Source organism: Neospora caninum, chromosome X, assembly GCF_000208865.1.
Source record: "Neospora caninum Liverpool complete genome, chromosome X".
Classification (NCBI taxonomy): domain Eukaryota; phylum Apicomplexa; class Conoidasida; order Eucoccidiorida; family Sarcocystidae; genus Neospora; species Neospora caninum.
Window position 1 is genome coordinate 4,661,935 of NC_018396.1, and position 23,764 is coordinate 4,685,698.

At 52.8% G+C, this 23,764-nt stretch overlaps 3 protein-coding genes across 3 annotated transcripts; 2 read left to right on the forward strand and 1 right to left on the reverse strand.

The window, feature by feature from the left end:
- Positions 1-3,683: 3,683 nt before the first annotated feature.
- Positions 3,684-7,600, forward strand: NCLIV_050130 (putative ULK kinase; the record flags this gene model as incomplete). Its single annotated transcript, XM_003884566.1, has 8 exons — positions 3,684-3,954; positions 4,417-4,625; positions 5,228-5,302; positions 5,557-5,624; positions 5,757-5,862; positions 6,261-6,387; positions 6,975-7,056; positions 7,462-7,600. The coding sequence occupies 8 exons, from the start codon at positions 3,684-3,686 to the stop codon at positions 7,598-7,600; spliced, it is 1,077 nt and encodes a 358-aa protein (XP_003884615.1).
- A 6,168-nt stretch (positions 7,601-13,768) lies between these two features.
- Positions 13,769-19,418, forward strand: NCLIV_050140 (putative subtilisin-like protease; the record flags this gene model as incomplete). Its single annotated transcript, XM_003884567.1, has 6 exons — positions 13,769-15,047; positions 15,793-15,953; positions 16,640-16,989; positions 17,405-17,709; positions 17,861-18,373; positions 18,964-19,418. The coding sequence occupies 6 exons, from the start codon at positions 13,769-13,771 to the stop codon at positions 19,416-19,418; spliced, it is 3,063 nt and encodes a 1,020-aa protein (XP_003884616.1).
- A 2,271-nt stretch (positions 19,419-21,689) lies between these two features.
- On the reverse strand, positions 21,690-22,316 carry NCLIV_050150 (conserved hypothetical protein; the record flags this gene model as incomplete). Its single annotated transcript, XM_003884568.1, has 1 exon — positions 21,690-22,316. The coding sequence occupies one exon, from the start codon at positions 22,314-22,316 to the stop codon at positions 21,690-21,692; it is 627 nt and encodes a 208-aa protein (XP_003884617.1).
- Between the last annotated feature and the right edge of the window lie 1,448 nt (positions 22,317-23,764).

The window sequence follows — 23,764 nt, forward strand, 5'->3', positions numbered from 1 at the left end:
TAAGGCGAACGAAAAACGAAGCGGTTGACTGGTATATGGAGTTATCTGGGTGTGAAAGTTCCATCAAACCTAAAGCCGCTTTTTGTTTTCGAAACCATGCTAACACAATAGAACTTGGATCCGGTAAACAAAGAAGGACACAGCGCCTTCTCGGTTTCTGCCTCTCGCCTGCGTCTGATGCGGCTAGAGCGCCCCGAGAACCTCTATAAAACAAATAACGGGAATGTGTACATACACACACTTCAGTCGCTCAGAGTTGAACTATATATATATATATATATATTTACATATGTATGTATGTAAGAATATGTATTTATGTAAGAATATGTATGTATGTAACTTTATGGACACGAGTGGGAAGTATGAAGACAGGGGATGATGGCGAGCGGGGCGGCGATGGAGGTAGACAAAATGGTTACAGTTCAAGGAAAATGGATATCTCTGACACAGGTTCTACGAGAACTTGCGCTCCCTCTTTCCTCCTGCCTGACGGTGCCGAGTACCTCAAGTTCTCTCTCTTCTCTCCATGTCTCGCCCTCATACCTTCTCTATATCCTCGCTCATGATCTGCCTCCCTCGTCCTCTACATGTCTCACCATCTCTCTCTATATATCTATCTCCACACACCATCTCTCTCTATATATCTATCTCCACACACCATCTCTCTCTATATATCTATCTCCACACACCATCTCTCTCTATATATCTATCTCCACACACCATCTCTCTATCTATGCATCAATCTCTCTCTATGTATATATATATATATATATATATATATATATATATGTATGAATTTTCGTAACTATATATCCGTCTTTGTATATGTACAGATATGTGTATTTTTATAACTATATGTCCGTCTCTCTCTATATATATAAACAGATACACGTATTTTTATGAATGTATATCGCTCTCTGCATGTGTCTCTCTCGATCCGTTTCTCCGTTTGGCCGTCAAGCTGCAACATGAGTGCCTCTTTGGCGCACAAAAAGAATAGTGGGAGGAACCCCTCGTTTTTCTGCTTTCCTTTCTCTTGTTTTTTTCTGTTCGCGGGAAGCTGGATCTCTGCGTTCTCGCCTGGAGACCTCAGAGTGCCTCCGTGGCCTCTCTGGGAAAAGAATCACAAGAAAAAACACAGCTAGTCGCATGCAGCGGCGTGTGCGCGCTTTGCTTTGCTCTCTGGGGCAACTCCGCGCCGACCAAGCGCCCGCGGGAGTGACGAAAAACCGGAGATTCTTGCATTTTTGTGAAAAAGGGGAAGCCCGCGAGTGAAGATTCACTCCGGGAACGACGCGCTTTCCGTTGCTCCTTCTCGAGCGTCTTCGTCTTCAGCTTTCTGCGCTCTTGAGAAAAATCGGTCGGCTTCCCGCCGCAGCTAAGGACAAGGACAGCACATAACCGTGATTAAACGCGAGAGATGTTGCCTCCCGTTCTTCTCTCATTGTGGCGAACTGTTTTTCCTTTTCGCGCCGCAGGCGCAACTTTCCCGACAGCATTTCCACAGAGAGGAGAGGAGAAAATCCGGGAAGGTTCGGGAGCCTCATTCTCGCGAGAAACCGAGACGTTCACGAGAAGAGACCCGAAGTTTTTCTCGCTTCTCTCATCTCACTTCGCGTTTCCATCTCTTTTGTTCTACCTTCGTTCTCCTCTCTCGTTTCTTACCTCTCTTTTCTATCTCCTTTCTATTCTTTTTTGCGCTCTTTGCTTCGCGGCGTGTTTCTCCCTTTGTCTTCCTGGGCTTTCGTCTCGACTGCCGACACGCCCTCGGGAGAAAAAGAGATCCTCTGCGGGTTCGTCTCCTCGCTCTTTTGTCTACGAGCTCAGAGAAGAAGAACGCGAGGGAGAGAACGAGAAACTCCAAGGGAGGCAGAAACAGTACGAAGCGGAGAAGCAAAACGCGCTCTTCGTTTTACCTGTACAACGCGTGAGGATCCTCGCTCTTCTCTCTCGCCAAGCTGTTTTTAATCTCTCTCCTCTCGAAATCTTTCACCTTTTACACCTCTCGCTTCGCTTTCTCTTTCATATCTTCTTTATGGCCATGGTTCCTTCACCCACAGCGAAACGGTGTTCCCTTCTTCCTACGACGCGCTACCGCTTGCCTCTTTGCCTGTGTCCTCCGTTCGTTTTTTCCTTTCTTGCGTGAGAGGGGCGAACCGTGTTTCGTGTCGGCTTCTCAAAGGTTCTCTCTGCTGTCAATTCCCCCGCTTGTTCCCGCGCCTCCCCGTGTTTTTTTCCTCTTTTCCGTCTCATTCGTTTCTTCTGAAGCTTCGTTTCCGCACATCGGCCCGCACGCGAGCTAGCAGCGCGTTCCGCCTCTCACATCTCGCTTGTTACTTTTCCGGGGAACGTACGGTTTTTTTCCTTCTCGTTTTCTTCTTCTCGCTTTTTCTCTTCTTTCTCTCTGGTTTTTTTCGACTGAAATCCAATCGTTCAGCCTTCCTCGGCCACGTCCCAATTTTCCGTCTTCTCTGCGCTCACCTCGTCTTCCGCCCCTGCGCGTGGCTGTGGGGTGTACACACACTCGAACTGCTTTCCGCCTTCTTCCCTGCTAAGATGAACAAACGTTTTGCCACGCGCAAGAAAAGGCGACTCCGAGCATAGATCTTTCGCAGAAAAACGTCTTCGTTTGTCAAGGCCTTCTTTCCCGCGTTCCTTTCTGTCCTTGCCTTTTCTCTAGCGTCTAGGAGCTATTTCATCTCTTCTCTTTGACGGCATCATTTCTTTCTTCGCCCGCTTTCGTTTCTTCGTCCGCGTGGTAAACGCCTCCTTGGCTGATCCTTTGCGTTCCATGTGCGTTGCTTTCGCCTCACCCCGCGAGTTTCGCCGCCCCTATTGTCTGCTGTCTTTCTGCCGCGCTGGACACCTCGTCACATTCTTTCCGGTGCTACCTTTTCGATCGGCTCCTTTTTCTTCGGCTCCTTTTTCTTCGGATCCTTTCCGTCGCCTTTTCGGTCGTTTCCCTCTTTGCCCCGTCGAGTCACCTCGGACGCCTCAGAGCCTCGCACTGCCTCCCAATCTAGCCAGGGAGACAGGATCCTTTTACGACAGGCTCTTCATGTATATATGTATATGTCCATATAGATGTATATATCCGTGTAGATGTATATATCCGTGTAGATGTCTATGTATAGGGAGCGATGTTTTTTTGCCGTTTCGTGGTAGACTGTATCTCACTTTTTCCAGGTTAGGATTTCAGTGACGGTTCATGCGTACTTGTTGCGGGGCGCCTTTGCTTGAGAAAATGCGAGGGCAAACGCGCCTGTGAAGCTTTCACCAGACCGTGATAGCTGACACTCTCAGCTGTCTTCCAGGCGTCGTTCATTTCGGTCTTTCGGCCCAATTTTCCCGTTTCCAGTCTCTCTTTTCAGTCCGCACTTGGCCTTTTCCTTCTGTGAGTGCAGAAAGACACACGCGTCTGTAATCGTTTTCCCTCATCCTGGCTTCCGTCGATCGACGGACTGCCCGCCTCTTCATCCTTCTCTTCTCAGTCAGTGCCTCGCGTTCGCGCGGTCAAGGGGCGTCTCTCCCCAGTTCTCTCCGCTCTCCTGTGTCTTCCTCTCCGTAGGGCGCCTCGCTTCCTCTTCTCCGTCGTCTTCCTCTTCTTCTTTTTCCTGCGCGCTTTCGCGCTCGTCGCTGGCGAGTTCGCTCTTTCTGAGAGGCGCGTCTCCACCTCGGCCAGGATGGGAAACACGTGTGGGGGCGCTCGCTGCTTGTCTGGCAACTTGTTGCTGTCCCGAAACGAGGACGACATTCGCCGGCACTACAAGATCGGAAAGATCCTCGGTTCCGGATCTTTCGGACAAGTTCGGGAGTGCACGAAGCGCGACACAGGCGAAGTTTTCGCCGTGAAAATCATCGAACGAAAAATGACGGCGAAGGAACAGATGGCGCCAGGCAGACCCTCCAACGAGGCAATGATAAAATCCGAAGTCGACATCCTCAAAGACCTCGGTACGACTGCCAGATGCAGTCTGAACGCCAAAGAGACACAGACACTTCCACGCATTACAAAATACAAATGCTGCCCTCTCTCTCTATGTATATATATATATATATATATACTTTTATGTGTAGGATAGAAAGGTAGCAAACATTCGTGTGGATGCGGCATGACGGTTTGCCTCTGTGGACATCTGTATGCCTTCGCTCCTCATCCTTCTGTCCACACATGCACATCTCTACAGGCGTTTTTTTTACGCACAACTACATATATGTATATCAGTATACATATGTATATGTGTAGCTACGTGTGTTTATGTTTGCGGTGCTGTATTTGCACTTTTTGTTTCCGCTGCAGAGAGTTTTATGCGGGCGCGTGTGTATGTTGGCTGTGTATTGACGGCTCGCAGCCTGCGTTCGCTTTTCCGCATGCAACTGAATTTTCGCGGTGTTTGTGGGTGTCCGGCTTCGCAGACCATCCGAACGTGGTTCAGTACGTGGATTTTTTTGAGGATCGGCACTTTTTCTACGCCGTCTTGGAGCTGTGCGACGGAGGCGAGTTGTTTCACGAAATCGTCAAGAGACGCCACGTTACCGAGCAAGACGCCTCCACCTTCTGCAAACAAATGGTTGGGGCACTGGCTTACCTCCACGAACGAGGCATCGTCCATCGAGATGTAAAGGTGAGAAAGAGACGAGAGAAGAAGAGAGGGAAGACGAGAGAAGAAGAGAGGGAAGACGAGAGAAGAAGAGAGGGAAGACGAGGGAAGAAGAGAGGGAAGACGAGAGAAGAGAGGGAAGACGAGAGAAGAAGAGAGGGAAGACGAGAGAAGAAGAGAGGGAAGGCGAGAGAAGAAGAGAGGGACGACGAGAGAAGAAGAGAGGGAAGACGAGAGAAGAAGAGAGGGAAGACGAGAGAAGAAGAGAGGGAAGACGAGAGAAGAAGAGAGGGAAGACGAGAGAAGAAGAGAGGGAAGACGAGAGAAGAAGAGAGGGAAGACGAGAGAAGAAGAGAGGGAAGACGAGAGAAGAAGAGAGGGAAGACGAGAGAAGAAGAGCGGGAAGACGAGAGACCAAGAGAGGGAAGACGAGAGAAGAAGAGCGAGAAGACGAGAGAACAAGAGAGGGAAGTCGCTTTTTTGTCTCTTTTTCTCCCGCTGGCTCGTCGGTTCCCGACCGACTCTGCACGGGCCTGTGCGGTCCGGAAAGAAACGAAGAAGAGACAGGTAGCGGATGGCGTTTGCGCCCTAGAGCCCGAGAGGAGTTTGCTCTTCTGTGTGTACAGGCCGAGAACTTTCTGTTCAAGAGCAAATCTTCCGATTCCCCCATCAAACTCATCGATTTCGGCATGTCCGCTCGGGTGAGCGACTTCTCCTTTCCCGTCGCTCCTCTTCTTTCCTTCTCGCTCTTCTTTCCCTTTCCTTCTCGCCCTTTCCTCTTCTTTCCTTTTCGCTGCCTCCCCTCCTCTTCCCTTTCCTCGTCTCCTCTTCTCTTCCTGGTCCCCCCTGCCTTTTAGGTTTTTTGTTTTTGACTCCGTAGCACCTTCTCCGGCGCTCCGCCTCCCGCGCCTCCGTCCACTTTCTCTCCGCTTCTGGTTTTCTTTCCCTTCTGCAGCTGCCGCCGTGTGGCTACCTCACCGACCTCTGCGGGTCGCCCCACTACATTTCGCCGGAGTTAATCAGGTGCGTAACATGCGCGTCGCCGTCCACTTTCGCTACGGGTGGGACGAGCCGTACCCTTCGTTTTTGCGCTTGTTTAAAGCGTTCACGCTCTCTCTTTCCGTTTTTCTTGCCGTGTCTCTCCTCTTCTCTCAGCAAGCACTACGGAACAGGTGTCGACATGTGGGCGTTTGGAGTCATGATTTACTTGATGCTCTTTGGTCGCTACCCGTTCGAAGGCTCGAAGCCTGGACACATTGCCGTACGCGATTCTCTCTCGAATCAACAGATTCAAACGCAGAGACGGCGTGTGTTTTTGAAACGCGCAAAAACTGGGAGGAAAGGAACGGAGTTACAGATCTCCGACGTGCATGAGTTCCGCAGAAACAAAAGAGATGCCGATGTTTCCTGTTACCGAGGAGACGATTTCCAGTTTGCAAAGGCTCCAACGATAGAGTTGCATCTTTATCTATATGTGTGCTCATCTGCTTTTTTTTTATTTACTTCCGCGCGCTACGTTGTAGATGTGTCGTCTTCGGATCAAATTCCGCGCTCGTTGCGTCTCCAGGTGTATCTGTCTTTTTTGTCGTGGTTCCGGGTTTTGTGCTTTCTTTATATATTTATGTAGATATGTGGCAGAGTGCTGTGGTTTCTTTGCAGAGAGAAGTGCAACACAAGCAGCTGGACTGGACCAGCAAGGACTGCATGCACCTGACGGAAAGTTGCGTGGATTTTCTCAGTCGGTTGCTCGACAGAAATTACCGAACGCGGCTGACAGCGGCGCAAGGTGAGAGAGGCGCTGCGACCGCCGTCGCGGTTCGCTCGGCCTCGCAGATTCGTTTTTTCTCTCCACAAATTCTTTTTTCTACCCTCTCTGAAACGGAGCTGTACAGGTTCTGCAGACGAGTCGAAGGCGCTTTTATACTCCCCTTCGTGACGAGAATAACCACAACTGGAACCTCCTGTGGAAGGCCTTCGTTCGGGGTTTCTCGCCTTCTGGTTTTCTCGCTTTCTGGGTTTCTCTTTCTTCTCGTCTGTCTCGCTGCGGCGTTTCTGAATCAGCCTTCGGCGTTTTCTTTCTGCGAGGCAGCTGACACTCTTGTGCGTTGCTGCTCTGGGCAAACCTTTTGGCTGCGTCGAGCGTCTTCCAAACTTCCTTTCTTTCTCTCGGCTCCAGCCGATTCGTGCAGGCGCGTTCGTGTCGGTCGTTCTGTTTCCTCGGTCTCAGTCTCGACTCTCGTCGTTCTCGCTTTCTCTCGCGGCTAGGTGTCTGTTCGCTCTTTCCACAGATGTTGCCTTGCCGCCGAGAGTCTCCGCTCCTCCTCTCAAGGCGTCTCCATTTCGCTTGTGTCGGTCTCTTCGCTTTTTTTCCAGCGCTGCAGCATCCGTGGATCTCGACGTGCACGCCTCTGAAAGAGCTTTCAGTCATCAAACCGGAAAACCTCGAACTCGCTCGGTACGCGAGATGAAGATCCGCAGAAAACCTTTCCCTTCTGTGCCTGCAGGCAGGCAGGCGAGAAGGCTCGAGTCGTCACGCCGGCTACAACGTATATATATATATATATAATATGTATATATATGCATACATGCATTTAGATGCATGCACATAACATTTATACGCATACACGTACATCTACATGTGTATCTGTAGAGGTCGATGCAGAAAAGAGACCAGAGGAGATGCTGGCCGCCTGGGGTGGAGAACACAAGTGTATATGGTAGGATTGCATTTTGTGTGCATCGAGTGGTTTTTCGGCTTTGTCTTTGCATTCTTTTTTCTTTTTCTAACAGCAAAGAGTTTCAGATAACGTTGTGGCGCTTTCAGTTTGTCTTGTTCTGCCTGCCTCGCCGTGATCCGCAGCCGTCTCTCTGTCGACTCTGAGCACATCGGCGGCCATCGCGTGGCTGCGCGGGTGAATTCGAAGATGGCAATCGCAGAAAAGGAATTTCGGAAGGTGAGTGACGCGAAGGCTGGGGCGAAAAAAGGAGAGAAAACATGAAACGAGAGATCGCGCTTGCGAAGAGAAGGCCAGGAAAAGGGTGCAGAGTCGGAATGGGCCAAGTCGCTCCAGAACAGAGAGGCGACCTCGGCGCTCCCTTCGCAACTAACCGAGGAAACGGACAAGCAGCGAGAAAAGGGAGGAGCAGCGAGAAAGGGCACAAGAAGCGAGAAAAGAGACAAGAAGCGAGAAAGGGACAAGCAGCGAGAAAAGGGATGACACGAGAGGTTGCGTTGTCGCTTGCTGCGTCCTGACAGGGGAAAAGCACTGGAAGACGCATCTCAGTCACAGACAGCCAAAAATCGTTTCTCTCCAAGTAACTCCTCTCTGGCCCTCGGCGAGATTTCCTGTTCAGTAAGCAGCGATGCGCATGCGTCCGCGCGCCCCCATCTTGCGCGGAGAGAAAGAGTCTCTCAGCCATACACTTCTCTGAAATGATGCTTAATCATATATACATATATTTATATATTTCTATGTATATATATATATATATACGGATTGATAGAGGGATTTGTTTATACGTGAGTTTTTATGGCTGTTTCTCTCTCGTTGAGGCGATTTCACCTCGGGTGTGGACAAATCTCCACATGTGTTTGTTTCGGTGTCAGTGTATCTCTGTACTTGTCGACTGCTAGAGATAGATCTGCGTGTTCTCTGTGCGGCTTTTTATCTCTACATATATATGTACTCGCCTGGAACAAGAATAGATTCCTGCAGTCACAGTACCCTTGTATCCCCTCTCTTTTGATGGTCGTGTGTCGTGTTCCTTTTTGCTTTGCAGCACGGCTCTTTCCTTTCTAGAGACAAATGGAGTGTCGTCGGGGCGCATGCTCGCGTCTCCGATTCGGCGTCTCGCGCTGTTTCCGGCCGCTCCGTCCCGTCTCCTTCGAACTTTCGACTTCCCTGTCTCCACCTGTCACCTGTTTCTCTTCTTTTCAGTTTGGATCATTTCGGCGCAGTGAATCTTGGCTTCTTGCGAACAAGGCGGAGGCCACGACAGGCTGTGTGGACAGCCAAATCGGTTTTGAATGGATTTCCCAGGGGCGAAACTTTGAACGCCCCGACTTGAAAAGGGATCTGTCAGCGTTTGTCGTGTTCCCTTTTGTCTGTTTTCCCTCGCTCCGGCGGCGACAGCGCGCGAAGGGCGACATTTTGTATATTCCCATTCACAGCCAAATACGTAAATGCGTATGTAAATCGCTGGCTAATTGGTTTCCATGTTTGCATGCTTATTTTGCGGCGCGCGCATGTCTACACGCCGTAGACCGCTGCGCTTTTTTTGAATGGCGTCTTTGCGGCCACCGTCTCCCCGCGGCTCCCGTGTTCTGCCTGGTGCCTCGGGTCACAAACGGAGAGCTAAAAGGGGAAAGAAACGAAAAAGACCGGAAGAGGCCGACGCGCGTGGAGCCGAAGCAAAAAGCTCGAGGCTCGTGACGCTTCGCATGGGAACAGTGGGTGGTCTGGGCACTTGAAGTGCCGGGCGCTCCTTTACGCCCCACTCTTTTGCAAACTTCCCTGCGGGGGGGTTCCTCGCCGGCAGACGTCGCGACGAGCGGCACGCGGGAAAAAAACGGGCACTCTCTCGAGATTGCGAGGTGTGCTTTCGTGGTCCTCTGTTCCGATGAAATGAATACGCGACGGATAGAAAGAGTGAAGAGAATGGGTTGCCCGTTTTACGTTGAATTCGAGGCTCCCCGGCGAAGAGCGCTGCGCGACGTGTTGATGCATTGCCACAGAGAAAGAAGTTTGTTTTTTTTCAGTCTCTGTTTCAAGGAAACAGAAGGCTTTTTAGCAGATGAAACACAAAAGACGCGCCCATCCCGTTTGTCGACTGTGAGCGCGTTTTGGTGCGGTTGTCTCTCTCAGAAGTTGTTTTTTCTTCTCTCGCTTCGCTGTTTGCTTTTGTCTCGGAGCAGTATATCTGTGCGTTTCCGAAAAGTTCAAGGAAACGTTCACCTGCCGACAGCCGTCGGAGGGGAAAATTCGCAGAGAAAACAGATCTTCCGCGAGGATTAAACGTTTGTGGGTTGTGGGAATTCACACATGCAAGCAGAGACAAAACGCTCCACGGCGAGGGGCGAAGTACGAACCAAATAGGGATTAGGACAAAGGGGAGGGAAGAGAGAAAAAGAGAGTGAGGCACACTCTAAGGGGGAACTTTCCTGCGACGACACGCAGAAAGGCGGCTCTATTTTTGAAATTCCTCTGTGGTCTTTGGGGGCGGTCTTCTGCACGCATGTGTTGATGGGACATACTCCGAAGAAGAAATCGGTATACCGAAAGACGCTTCAGCACTGGAGCCTTAACCTTTCTGTGTTGGACTGGAAATCCGCAGCACGTATTCGACGCGCCTGTCGGAGAACAGGCTTTCTGTGCGACCGAAGAAGCCTGTCAGACGGAAAACGATGCATGCCATTGTACTGTATTCTTGCTTTCATTTCTTGGTGATGTACGCCGTATATGCGAATGCGTCCTTGGTCATCCGTGTGGACCGCAGGTGCCTGGATGCCTCCGCGGCGTCCCAACCTTTTCTCGGCAGAAATATGTGTACATGTGTAGGGACATTCGGGCAGTTGTGGTTGTTTTGTGGATGCGAAGGCATGAATCGGGGACATGTCCTTGACAGGGAACACCAGCAGGACGAGAAACAAGTCCCTTTGTTTAGTGTCTTGTCAAGCGTCCCGCGGTTTCGAACACTTTTCGGAACTTTTGTGCTTCGATTGCGTGGCGTGAAAGTTGTGCAACGCAACGTCGAACCAGTTGTGCGCGTCTTGTCGAGACGAACCCTTTCCCATCAACATCTCCATTTCAAAAGCAAGCATTGTCAGGCGAACAGAAACGAGACTGCATGCGGTCTTTTGGACAGGAGCGCACGTCTTCTGGCGGTGCCTCGCCGGCAAGCGCGGGTTTTCGTGACCGCGCGAAACCAGGCGAAAATCAGACCAGCAGCGGGACGCATCTCCCGAAATGAACAGGCTTCCGCGCAGGCACACAAAAACACACAACGCAAGCGCATGACTAGCGTCTGGTATGCGAAAGTTATCTGCAGAGGCACCGCACATCTCTTAAAGAGTGCACGCATCGAGATCCTACTGGACAAAACCTCGGAAATATAAGCCATGTCATCAGCCATGGATTCGCCACGAGTCAGTCGTACGGAACGTGTGCCTCCATGTATCTGCGTGTACATATATATAATATATATAGCACGAGGACACGACTTGTTCGGATGTCAGTTTGCACAAGGAGAAACAGCGCCGGGATGGTCATTTCCTGTAAGGTCGCGTCTCCTCATCCCAATAGTGAAGTTAGCGACTGGAGGATACTGATCTCGGTTAACTGTTTATTCCAAACCGAGTAGACCGGCAAGTCTGATTCGGAGCCACAAACGTCTTTGCCAAGAAGCATCCCGTGTATTCTATCCGAGAGAGAGGCGGTCTTTGTTTGCTAAGGAAGCGGGGACACGGCAAAAATGTATCGCAACACAGGCGTGCAGCGTGCATTTGGATGAAGCGCAGTGTTGAAGAGGAACAACTCATTGATTTATGCTTTCAACGATATCCATGAATACATTCACTACTATGAGGGGGGCTGTACATGTACGCACAAATACATACATATGTGCATTTTGCCTCCCTTTTCTGACAGCGGCAACGGAGCTAGAGTTTGTGGAGGCGATGTGCACTGCGTTCACCGATTTTCTTTCGGCTTAGGATGCCTTTAGCATCTTCATGGAGTCCGGCAGTTGATGGCGCTCGACGGCTGTTCACTACACATATTACAGATTCACCGCGAACACTCGCCGAACAAAATCCCAGAAAGACTCAGAGAGCATACATGCGTTCCTTCCGCTAACATTTTCTTGAGATTTCGACTTTTGACCCAATGCGGTTCGATTTGTGACACACATGTGAGCGCTCTGTCGGTTCGTTTCTGTCTCGTCTGGCGGAGAAACCACCTTTTGCACCAACGGTGCATCCTTTTCCACAGATGGCAACACAGTTGAGAGCACGGAAGCTAGCGGCGTTTTTCCGAAGAACGTGGCTTTTTTCTTTACTGTTACTGTGGAGAGATCAGGCGGAGAGGAAGGTGTGTTTTCGTTTGCCTGCGTTCTCGGCACCGAACGAGGTGGTTTCGCTGTCTTAAGATTCTTCGGAAGATGCGGAGAAGCCTGAGAGGCAAAGAAAGCGAGGCTCGCTTTTTTTGTCCTTCACAGATGGGAGAAAATCTCGATTTTTGAAGGGACAACGAACGCTGTCAACCTGTCGAAAACTGCGGCAGATTGCCTTACCCCTCGGTATGTTGGCACGACTCGGTAACCAACTCCCTGTTTTCTGGTTCTGTATCTAAATCGGACACGTTCGTCTCTTATCTCTTGTTTTCGCTCAGAGGACTCCCCCGTTCTGTTTGCGCGGGTAATGTCTCGCGTGAGGCCACTGAAACTGAAGCTCTGAGCTTCCAAAAACCTAAGAGTCGCTGTCCAGATCATGCATACACCCGCTTTCGTTCTCTCCCGTCTTGCCCTATAAACGGAGCAAAATACGAAGACGAATTTCTCTGATGCAAGCGAATAGGTGACTTTTTACATCTGTGCAATGCTGCTGCGAACAGGACTTCTGGTCCTTGCAGATATACTTTCAATTCTGGGAAAGGACAAAAATCAAGAGAACGGTCACAAATTTAATGCTTTGTAGGGTCCTTGATTTCGGTGATGGTAATATCACGCCCAGTCCTTCCGCCCCGCTATTTCTCGACGGAGTACGTTGTTTCTTCCGGGGCTTTGACACTTTCCTTCGAATGAAAATGTTTGTTGTTCTGGATCTGTACGCACAACAACGCTCCAACGTGTGTCTGGGCGAAGCCAGAACTCCGCTTGGCTGTTCCAGGACGCCCTCTCCTGATAAAAGGAACGACTCGTAGTTTGTTGAAACGAAGAGTGTCGTAGTCGTGCGTCCACATGCCCCCTCGCGTGCTTCCCAGATTCCTCTTGCGTCAGAGGCTTTGAAGAACGTAGACTCAGATGAAGGTTATGCTGGTCGATTGTTCCTGCCTCTGGCGGAAATGGAACTTGTTTGGGGACGCCGGAATTCTTCTGTTCTACAAAACTGATCAGCTAAGCGAAGTGGTGTTGATGTGAAAGGCAATAGATCAGAGGGAGGGAGAAACTGGTTTCTTCGCGACAGCCCGAGAAGTTCCGGAATTGTGGACTCGTAGTAGCAGCCACGTAATGGTGTCCTGTGCACTCTCCATCAGCATTGTAATTGTAACTAGTACACGTCTTGATATATGTATGTTCATATGCATATGTGTGTAACTAACAATGCATGCATGCCCACCTACATACGTGACGTACACCCATATACATGTACATGTGGAGTCATACGTATCTACACGTAAACACAAGCAAACAGCAAACGAAGAATGACTATATATCTCCTCTTCCTTAGAAAGCAGATACTTTCGAGGAAGCGGGATATCTTTGCATACTTGTGTGTGTAACCACGTGCCTCTAGCCGTAGGGTTGATGACGGGGAATGCTTGCGTCGTGATTTCTCCCACAATCTTGATACCTGTTTAACCTGGTCGTGTTATTTCCCCACTGTCTTTTACATGTTGGACATACGGGCCGGTTTTCAGCCGGCGAACTGCCGATTGGCCTTTGTAGTCCGCATTTCCGGCTCTCGCGTCGGACCTCTCGCGAAGTTTGTTTCGCTCCGACAGAGAAAGCGTCACGTAGAAGTCGTTCCCACGCACCGACGACGGTACTGTTTCGCGACGTTTCGGCTGTCCTTGCTTTGCGCTTTCCTCCTTTTGAGTGGTTTCGCATCTGGAACGCCTGGCCTCTCACAGTCTTACCATGGAGGCGACGGGGAACGAGGCAATGAAAGGGATTTCGCGAAGCTATCTGTGGAACAGGACGGTAAACGTCCGTTCAGCAGTCCGTTTCTTTCGCTCTCAAAAACCCAACTCTCTCACACCTCTCAGAGTGTTAGCGCGATCGGAACGTCTCAAGACCCAGCAGCCCGTCCCATATTCAATGCCCGTGAAGAGTTTCCGAGGGCAGAAACTGCGGAACTGGCGAAGAGACCGACTTGGCCATTCGGTTTGGGGAACACGGTCGAGCCACCACCCTTTTTCGAAGATGCCCAACCCACGGACTCTGTCCGCATGGACGAAAGAATGGCTGTGCCGAGGGTAGACGAGGAATCAACGAATCCCTCCATCGATTTTGAGCGGGGTCTCCCGCTCGCCGGTCCACCCTTTGAAGCGCAACTGTCGACTACCGCTGGAGAAAAGAACATTGGAGTATCGAAGCAAACGGAGGGAGAAACGAGTGCCGAAAACGATAAGGAACTCTCGACGGAAATTCTCGAAGGCGCAGCGAACCTACGAGGTTGGCGAGATCGGTCCACTCCCGGTCTTCTTCCTTCGCCGTCGTCGGCTACCTCGGATTCCGCCCTCGTGTCCTCACTGCCTCCCTCCCTCGCTTCTGCGTTGGTGTCTGGTCTCTCGGAGCACCTCGCCTCCTTTCCGCTGTTCAATCCTTCCCTTTTACCCGAGTCGCGCCGAGCGCCCCCCGGCGAGGAGCACAACCTTCTGTGCTTGATGGGTCCAGGCGGCAACTGTTCCAAGACGCCGACACCTACCGAGTTGCTGGGTCTTTTGAACGAAGGCACAGAGTGGATCTTGACGCCTACCGCCACCATCCTACAAAGCATCGGGCGAACCGTGGACAAGATGATCAGTGGCTTCGTTCTGCGCACGGCGCGGGTGTTGCCGAACTACCGCAGGAACGTGATTATTTCCTACCGCGACTTCAGGCCGTTCATGCTGCTCGAGATGCTTGCGCAGCGCAACCGCTTTCTCCACCACCTCTCTTCCTTGTTTTCCTCGCTGCAGCCCATCCGGTCCATTTACCTCCGTAACCTCGGCATGGAGATCTTTGAACTGCCCGACGTGCTCGGCATCGGCGAATTCATGAAGGCTGCGCTCGGCCTCAGACAGTACGTCGACCAGGTATTTGAGGACCAAGAACTCACCGACTTTGACGAAGAAACGCAGTCGGCCAGCGCAGAAGGAAGCGCGGAAACCGCCCCGGTGCCCGTGGCCGACGAAAGAGCCGGGGACGAAACCGGAGGCGGAGTTGACGGCAGAGGCGAGTTGGCGAGCACCCTCGAACCAGATCTCGATCGCGAGAAGACGGCAATCCTGTGCGAGGGAAACCGTCCTAACTCCCCGTCCAGGGGCCCTGGCGCTGGACGGAACGCCTCGGACGCGGGGTGCGCAGAAAACGCGGACGCGAACCCCAGCGACGACGCCCCGCCTCATCGACGCAGGCTGCAAGTCATGCCAAACGATCCCTTCACGTGGAAACAATGGCCGTTCAGCGACAGCGGACCCTCGCGATGGGGTACGGAAGCCCCCAGCGCCTGGGAAATCTGGACAGGTAAGACACACGCGCGAGGCGCCGAGGCCGAAAAGAGCCGGAAAGGGGCCAAAACGCCGCCCGGCCTTTCGCCCGGAAGACAAAACGGTGGAGAGGGGAAAGCAAGCGCCGGTTGTTGAAACTCGTTTTGCGCGAAAAACTGGACAGACTGGCAAGACAAAGCAGAAAGAATCCCGGTGACCTCAATTGATACCTTGACCCGCCGTAGGGGCGATTTTCCAACTACCAACACGTCAGTGGAGCAGCGGGAAACTTTGTGGACAGCAATCGTGCTGTATGTAAACGGTCGTCAAGTGAGTACCTGCACATGAAACATGGACTTGTCTCCACAAGGATGGAACGCCTATATACATGTAAATATATATATATATATATATATTTATATACATCCACTGGTAGTTAAGTAAATGATGGCCGGGGTTTATCCAGCGGTGTGCTGAAGGTAGCGTCTCTCCTGCTTGGTTCTTTTGCATTCATCGTGTACTGTTTCGTTGCTGGTCCTCTCCTTTATTCCGGAGCGATTGTGGAAAAGAGACTCCGAGGGCAGATATAAAAACTCAGCCCTCATCGTCTCTCATGTTCTGTGTCGGTTTCACGCCTAGAGACGAGCGCAACTTAGCGGCGGTGTCGATACGGGGGTTCTCGTCTGTCGGTCGTCTCGTGAGTCTGGCGTCGACGTGCTTTTTACACCGCGCGATGGAGATCGGCGTTTCGTCCTCAGTGGTTCCTCGTTTTGGGCGTGTAGGGGCGAACATGCAAAAACGACTGACCGTCGCCGTGATCGACAGTGGAGTCGACTACCGCCATCCGGACTTGAAGAACATGATATGGCATAACGAAGACGAGATATGCAACAACGGGATCGATGATGACAGAAACGGACTTGTGGACGACTGCCTCGGCTGGGTAAACTGAACTTTTCCACATGGGGTGTTTGCGGGCTTTCCCTTCTTGCTGGGCCTGTTGTCTCCGGTTTTCTCGCGTAGCCTCCTGTTTCGCACCCCATCTGACGCCTTTGGCTTCTCGTGCGTGGCCTTGCTAGTAGTGTGTCTCTCTTCGCCGTGTCTCTCGGTCTCCGTTTCCCCAGTGCCCGCGGCCTTCTCCCTTCCGACTCCCGTCTTGTCGTTTTCTCCTGGAGACGCTTCGTGCGACTGTCCCTCTCGTCCACGAGTCTGTCTCCTTTACTGCCTCCCTTCGTCTCTGCGTGTCCTCTTCTCTGTCTCTTTTTCCTCTCCTGCGTTGCCGTCCATTCTGGCTCCCTGCCTCGCCCTTGACATCTAAAGCTCTGTTCACACCCACATCTTCGCCTGGACTTGGCCGCATTCAATGTGTCCACACGCAAACGCACTCCCGTCAACAAGACGCGCAAGGGCGTTCACTGGGCCTGGCCGCGGTCAGCAACACGCGAAGAGACATGCCGCGCCTCAGTCCGTTTGGAACTTGGATGTCTCGAGCTAGGGAGGCGCCCGCAGGTTGCGGGACACCAACTTTTTTTCGACGAAAACGGCGGAACACCATGAGGTGTCTACCCCGCACAGGCAGCAAGTTGAGGACTTGAGATTTTTCTCGAGCGGTCCGTGCCTTTTTCACAGGACTTTATCCACGGCGACAACGACCCAGACGACGACAACGGGCACGGGACCGCCTCCGCGGGGATCATCGCAGCGGAGCCGAACAACCACATCGGCATGGCCGGCATCTGCTGGGGGTGCGAAATCATGATTTTGAAGGCGTTGAACAAAGACATCAAAGGCACCGTCAGCAGCTTCGCTCGTGCCATCGATTACGCCTTGGGCAAGGGCGTCAAAATCTCCAACAACAGCTACGGCGGCCGAGGCAGTGGTTTCCACGGACTCGAACAAGCCGTCGAACGCGCTCGCGCGGCCGGAATGGTCTTTGTGGCGGCGGCGGGGAACTACAACGGAAACAACGACAACGACAAGTCAGACGCGATGCCGGAAGCATCCACTGGTCCACATGCCAAGAGAGTCCCAGCCTGCCTCAACGCAGTCCCTAATCCGAGACTGGGCAACGAACGGTTTGCAGTCTGATGAGTCGTGAGATGTTTACGGATAGATGCATAGATGTGGACAGGGAAAGATTGGAAAACGAGAGGGTATGTGTGTAGGCATTGGACTCAGCACACACTAACGCCCCCGTCAGGAGCAAGTCGCCGTTCGGCGATCCCTGCTGATGCCGCCGAACCGTTACGGTGGTTCACCGCCCGTCGGTCCGTGTGCATCTCTGTCCATAGCAACAGGCACTTTCACACATGCACGTGCAAAAAGCTGTGGACGCGCCGCCGCGTGCCGCAAGGCCTGGACGAGACTCCTCTCGAGATGCGTGACTGTTTGCAGGGATCCAGTGTTTCCGGCCTCCTACCTGCTGGACAACATCATTTCTGTCGCAGCCATTACACGGTCCGGCAGTCTCGCGAATTTTTCCAGCTACGGAAAGACGCAGGTGGACATTGCGGCGCCTGGGGCGCAAATCATGTCGACGTCCTTGAGCGGAACGTACCGCAGTGTCGAGGGCACGAGTTTCGCGGTCCCCTTTGTCTCCGGCGCAGTCGCGTTGGTTTGGTCGCGGTTCCCCTATCTCCCGTATCGAGAAGTGATCGACCGCATCCTGAGAAATGCAAAGTACAATCCTCAACTCCAGGGTAGGCGCGGGGACGAGCAGCTTAGTGTCACCTCGTGCGAGGTTCTTCGCTTGGTGCCGCGAAACGCCTTCGTCCGCACATCTCCCTCGGCGCGTTGCTCGACTCCCGTCCTCCCCCTCTTGTGCCTCCTGCCTGCACGGGTTGTGTTTAGGCTACATTGCGACTTCGGGCGTTCTGGACATCCGGAAGGCGCTGACGAACGGCGCAGCGTCGCTCCCGCCCTTTGACGCCTCCAGCTCCCCCGCCCTGTTGGACCCGAACACCGCGCTGTCGCGCTGTGCCGACTTGCGCTGCCATCCGCTGGCGACGTGCGTCGTGACTTCGACCTTGCAGAAGTCTTGTCAGTGCCCGCAAGGCTACCACGGAAACGGATACGAGTGTCGAGACATCGACGAGTGCGCCTTCAATCCCTGTGGTCCCGCCTCCGTGTGCAGAAACCTCCCTGGGTCGTTTGAATGCAAGTGCAGAGAAGGATTTCGACAAGTCGCTGACACGTGCGTCGACATCGACGAGTGCCGGGAGTCTTGGGGAGGACGGAGTCCTGGACAGGCGTGTCCACTCCAGGCGGTTTGCCAGAATTTCAGTGGATCTTTCGACTGTGTGTGTCCTCACGGCTCCGCGTGGAATGCACAGTCTGGGTACAACGCCCAGTGTTTGACCCTCAGTAAGGACGGAAAAACGAAAGGAAGGCGAAACTCGATAAACGTCCGGGCAGACCAGAGCGCCTTCGGAAACGATTTTCGCGGCGGCGCCTCACGTGGAAACACACACCGTTAAGCCGGTTGGGAACGTCCTTAGCTCACCAGACAGCAGGCGTGCGACGGCAGTGGACAGACTGCGCGAATCGAAACAGCCCACGCATCTGAAGACGAGAAAGGTTCCGGGCGTTTTCGGTGCTCACGGCGGGTGTCCACCGAGCGACGGAAGCACCTGAAACAACATGGCATCCCCCTGTTTATTTGCGAACGAAACGCAAATAAACAGGATAAATACATGCATAAAGGTTCACCGGCAGAGACACCCGCGCGTCCACACACACACTCACACGCGTTTCCGCATTTTGGAGCCTCCATCTGTGTGCCGGTTTCGTCTTTGACACACAGACAGAGAAATAGAAGCCGCAGTCTAGGTAGGCCTCTCGAACTGATTCCAAACGCGTGGAGGCGCACGTGGCAGGAAGATGTGTCTCGGAGAGCGTCCGACACTTTGGTGTATTCTTTGCGTTCTTTGCGCCGTTCCTGTGCTGCTTTTTAGACACTCCTCCGACCGGTCCGTGCGTGAACAACGGCGGCTGCGGAATGAATGCACTGTGCCAGGCTTCAGGCGCTGTCCTTTACTACCAGCGAACGTGTGTTTGTCTGAATGGGTACGAGAAGCTGAACGCGTCGCTCCAAGCAGGATTCCTCGGAGACGGTCGGGAGGTGTGCATCCGCGAGGGCATCATCGAATCGGAGATCAGGCGCTATATCGCCATTATGCAGTCTTTCGCCACTCGGGAGACCACAAACAAATCGGTTGAAGCTGTTCCGACATCTGAGACCCAAAATACTGGGGACGCGAGCAAAGGCGGGGGTGCCGGAGATCTCTTGACTGGAGCCTGGCTTTGGCCCAGAAGTTCACCTCCGCCTCCCGCTTCAAATGGTGTTGCTCCATGCTTCTTTGGATTTTGTCTCCTAGGGGGCTTCCCCGATGCCAACAACGGCCCGTGAAGGAAAAAGAGGGTGTCTCGTTTTCGGAGGGATAGACGCCAATGAAATCGATCGTCACCCTCCACGCCCTGTTCCCACATGCTTGGTGGACCGAATACGCCAGAGACGAAAAAGCGCCTACTCCGCAGCACAGCCTTGTGCACACAGCCGACGCAGGAGGCTCTGCCGCTCAAGTGGAAACACCGCCGCTTCGCCAGGATGCATGCGCCCCGGAGGCCCCAGTAGAGCCTCGGAGAGTCGCCCAGGCTTCTGCTGAGTAGAAGACATGTTTGTTTGCCACAGACGCCTCTGCACCAAGAGAGCCGAGGTGACGCGACATCGCAGCAGCTTCTGAACTGTACTCGGTGTGTGTGCTCCGGTGTAGACGAGAGGGGCTGTACTGTGAACGGGATAGTCGTCATTCTGTTGGCGATGCCTGCGTTGGGCTCGTAGAACAGCCTGGGTCGTACAGGTATCTCAGAGGAAGAGCCGCCGCAGCCCCTAGCGTCTAGATCGGCGTCACTCTAAATCTATTTCGTGGGCTTTCACGTGCGTTATTCCGAGTGATCATTTCCAGAGTTGGCGCTAGCCTTGATTTGCGAATGCTGGGGACGAAAAGGGTAAGCAAAGGGAAAGACTGGGAACACTTGCGTTTTAGCGTTGGATATAAAACTGCATGCACTTGTATACGCGGATACCCAACCGACTTCGAATTGAGTTGGCGGAGCACGAACGCTCACCAATAGAACCGTGTGCCGCTTGTGAAACGTGATATATTTCCATTGCCTTTGACGTGCAGACCTGGCGGTGCTGGGAGGTCGGAGGATGAGCAAGAAACACGAGAGACTGTGTGCGTTTTGCGGGTGAAACGTCCGGAACCAATCGCTTGAGATGCAGATGACGGTGTGTAATCGGCCGAATCCGTTTCGCTCTGGTCCCGAGACGAGAAGCCAAGACGACTTCTGGGAGTTACACAACCCGCAACCCTAACCACGGCAGTAATGTTCAACCGACAAGATGTGCTCGGTGAACCACATGCCCACACGAACTTAACACCGAAAAAGCGAAGCATGAACAACTGCTGGTATCCAGCCGTCAACACTTCTCCGTCGCCTGGGCGTTTCGCACCGGCTCCGACTGCATGCCGGATAGTGTTTTGGATCAAGCAACGTGCCTTCCACATTTTCCTACAAATAGGAACTCTCTTTCTCATCTTTGCCTCTCTTAGCGATGGAAATCGGTTACCAACACCCATACCCGCGCGGTGCATGGCTGTGTCGCCACCGATCGTTTTGGACTTTCAGAAAACGTAGGCAATCCCAGCAGGTCGTGTAATGCCCTCTATCTCTGCTAGCAGCTCTGTATGTATGAAGCGTTGCCACACGATACACTCTGAGTTTGCTGAGTCATCGTCTTCTGCTGGACGGCGAGAAACCGGTGTATCTATGCCGCGTTGGCCTTCGCTGCCGGTCGTAAGGTGTTTTGTTTGTCGACAGGAGAGACAGGGAAGAAGCCTAATCGGCAGTTGACACTCAACTGCGCCGCCAAGTCTCCCCCCGTAGCTGTCTGACAGACACGTGACAGGCGAATTGAAGTACATGCGAAGCTGTTGAACGAGCGAAATGTCGTCTTCAACGGCCGCGATGGTTTGCCTGAGAGGAAGCAAACAACGAGACTCTGCCGCACTGGCGGGTCAAACATCACAGACTGGCGCGGAAATGTTTCGCTCCTGTGCTAAACACTGGACAAGCTGAAGGTCATTGTCTGCGGGCACTTTGCAACTGGCTCTTGTGTATTGCATGACCACGTGCTTACATCAAATGGACGGTTTTCCTGTCCCTTGCCGGACTGGGCGGCAGCAGACTCGCGAGCGAGTACGAGGTCGATAACCGGGCACGGACTTCCTCCAGCTGTGTCTCTGTAGCAACGAGACAGTACTTCTTCTGGCAGGTGGATGCTTACGCAAATAATGAAGTAAGTCGCACGTGAACTCACAGCGTTTGGCTGAAGCTCGGCAACACGCACCTCCCTCACGTGTATTCATGTCTGTGCATAGGTGCGGCGGCACCTGCTTCAATTAAATGCGCCGTGATATCCACATTATTGTCCACGAAATGCCAGCAAACACTTTCACACAGAAAGGGAAGAATATGAACAAAGGCCGTGACACACAAGTCCACCTTTGTGTATCAAAGTGCACCGGGTCATGCCACCCCGGTGTGATCACCGACGGAACCGACCTCCTCGCTGGCGTGGAATCCACGCCAGCGATTTCGAACCAGCAGTTTTTTATCACCTACCTGCGGAACCGAGCATCTTTTTCGAGAAGAAGAGCTGTGCAAGGTCGACGTGCGCCCGGACAGAACTGTTCTTCGCTTTCACTGCAGCGAGTATCTGACGCTCGACGCCGGCATACGGCCTCTGGAGCTCCCTCATGGCTTTGATTAAATGCCCAACACAACCAGAGGGTAACCCATGGGTCTTCAACATGTCCAGAGCGAGCCGTGCATGCCTTAGTGCGAGCCGAGGCCTGCCGTCATCCCAGTATCGAACGGCAATATTATGCAAACTGATGAAGCGTTGGGGTGAAAAAACGGCGTCTGGCAAGTGACAAGTATGCTGCGTTGCCCTTCCTGTAGAGCTCCGGGAACTTCGCTCGCTTCTTTGGGTACTTTGTATTCTGCTTCTGAGGTGATACAAAACACGTCGCACATCTGCCTGTCTTTCAATTTGCCTCTCCTTGCAGCACCATAGAGCTGCGCCTGTACTATGCAGGTGCCCATAATGCTGACTCCAACCAGTTTCCGCAGAGCTCAGCACACTTGCGGGGAGAGGGGAGACACACAGCGCGGCTTTCGAAGTTCTTCCGAAAGAAACACAGTCTGTGTTTGAGAGCACGAGACCCAAGGGTGTCTGCATGCCGCTTGCGGTTGCGCGTTTTCGCAGGTCGGCCTTTCGGGCATGAATCCCCGCGTTCCTTCGTGACGCAACTGAGAAATTGTTTCTTCTGATAGAGCAGGGCGGACCGCTCAGTTGGTCCATGGAGAGCTGCCTCCGGTGAAGACACGTTTGCGAACCTCCCCAGTCTTCGACTGCGTCGACGCCGTCGCTGGGAGCGGTGGACCCGACGCTCGCAGGGCTTTCTTGTCCTGGGAGAACCTTCGATTGTTATGCCACAACAAAAAACCGGGAATCGAAATACAGTCGAAGATCGACTCTCACCAGCTGCTCCATCTCAGGCATGCCTGCGCTTGGTCGTCATTCCACTTGCACGAAAGGGAAGAAAAATAAGGAGGAACGGAGTTCTGGTCCCTGTGCCTACATGGCAATGCGATGGCACAGTGTCGCTTCTCTTGCTGCGAAAAAAACTGACTAGGTACCAGCCGCGAAAATGGTGGAGAAGACGTGCCTGTGGGCAGTTTACCGAGACGGAATCCCGGCACTCGCGAGTTTGTCGGTGAGAAGCCTGTCTCGCCTCGTCTTCAATCGGCGGACTCGCAGGTCTCTCATCTACACAGGTTGATTCGCGACTCGTGTTGTCTCGGCCTCCAGAAGCTTGCACTGACCACTCGTGGCTTTCGTCGATTGCTGGTTTTCCTGAGATTCGTTCCTCCGTACGGGATTGTTTGCCACCCTCGCCCAGTTTTCTGTTTGTTACGGCCTCGGCGTGTCCTTTTGCTGTCCGATAATGCAGCCGTTTCCCTGTCTCGCGCGCAGCGCTCTGGCGACAGGGACTGTTGGAAGCGAGCCATTGTTTCGCTCTCTTTACCTCTTCTTCCCCACGTTCTGCGTAGGGTCATCGGCACATACACACTCGACCAGAGAGATGCAACATTTGCCTTCCAGAAACAGGCCACCGAAAAGCCCATCCTTTGTGCAAACTAAGGGCAGCTTTGCGGACTGACCTGAACGGCCAGTTCACCATGGTGCGTTGGGAATCGCTGAACTCGTCATGATCCCCGTGGGGATGCATCCATTCACGTGACTGCTAGTCTCCAGTTGTGTATGCGTTTTTTCACTGCTGTGGAAAATCCACCGTCGCTCAGAAGAATCCCGACATCTCTGCAACGGTTTTTCTTCGCACCTCGGCATTCGGAAAGCCTTTAAGACCACATTGCTCCTTCACTCAACGAGTGTACGCCCTTAAGGGGTCGGACATACAAGCGTCGCGATAATTATATGCGTGAAGCGCTTTTTGTGTGAGGGGGGGTCGTACGCTCAACTGATAAGGATGACTCTACTCACGAGCCTGTTCTTCTCTGGATACGGCCTCACTTTCCGGGATGGCGAAAGCGACGGATGCCGTTGTCGGTCTCCCTTGCTCCATGTTGGCGGCATTAACTTCCAAAGAACGTCAGAAACTGAGC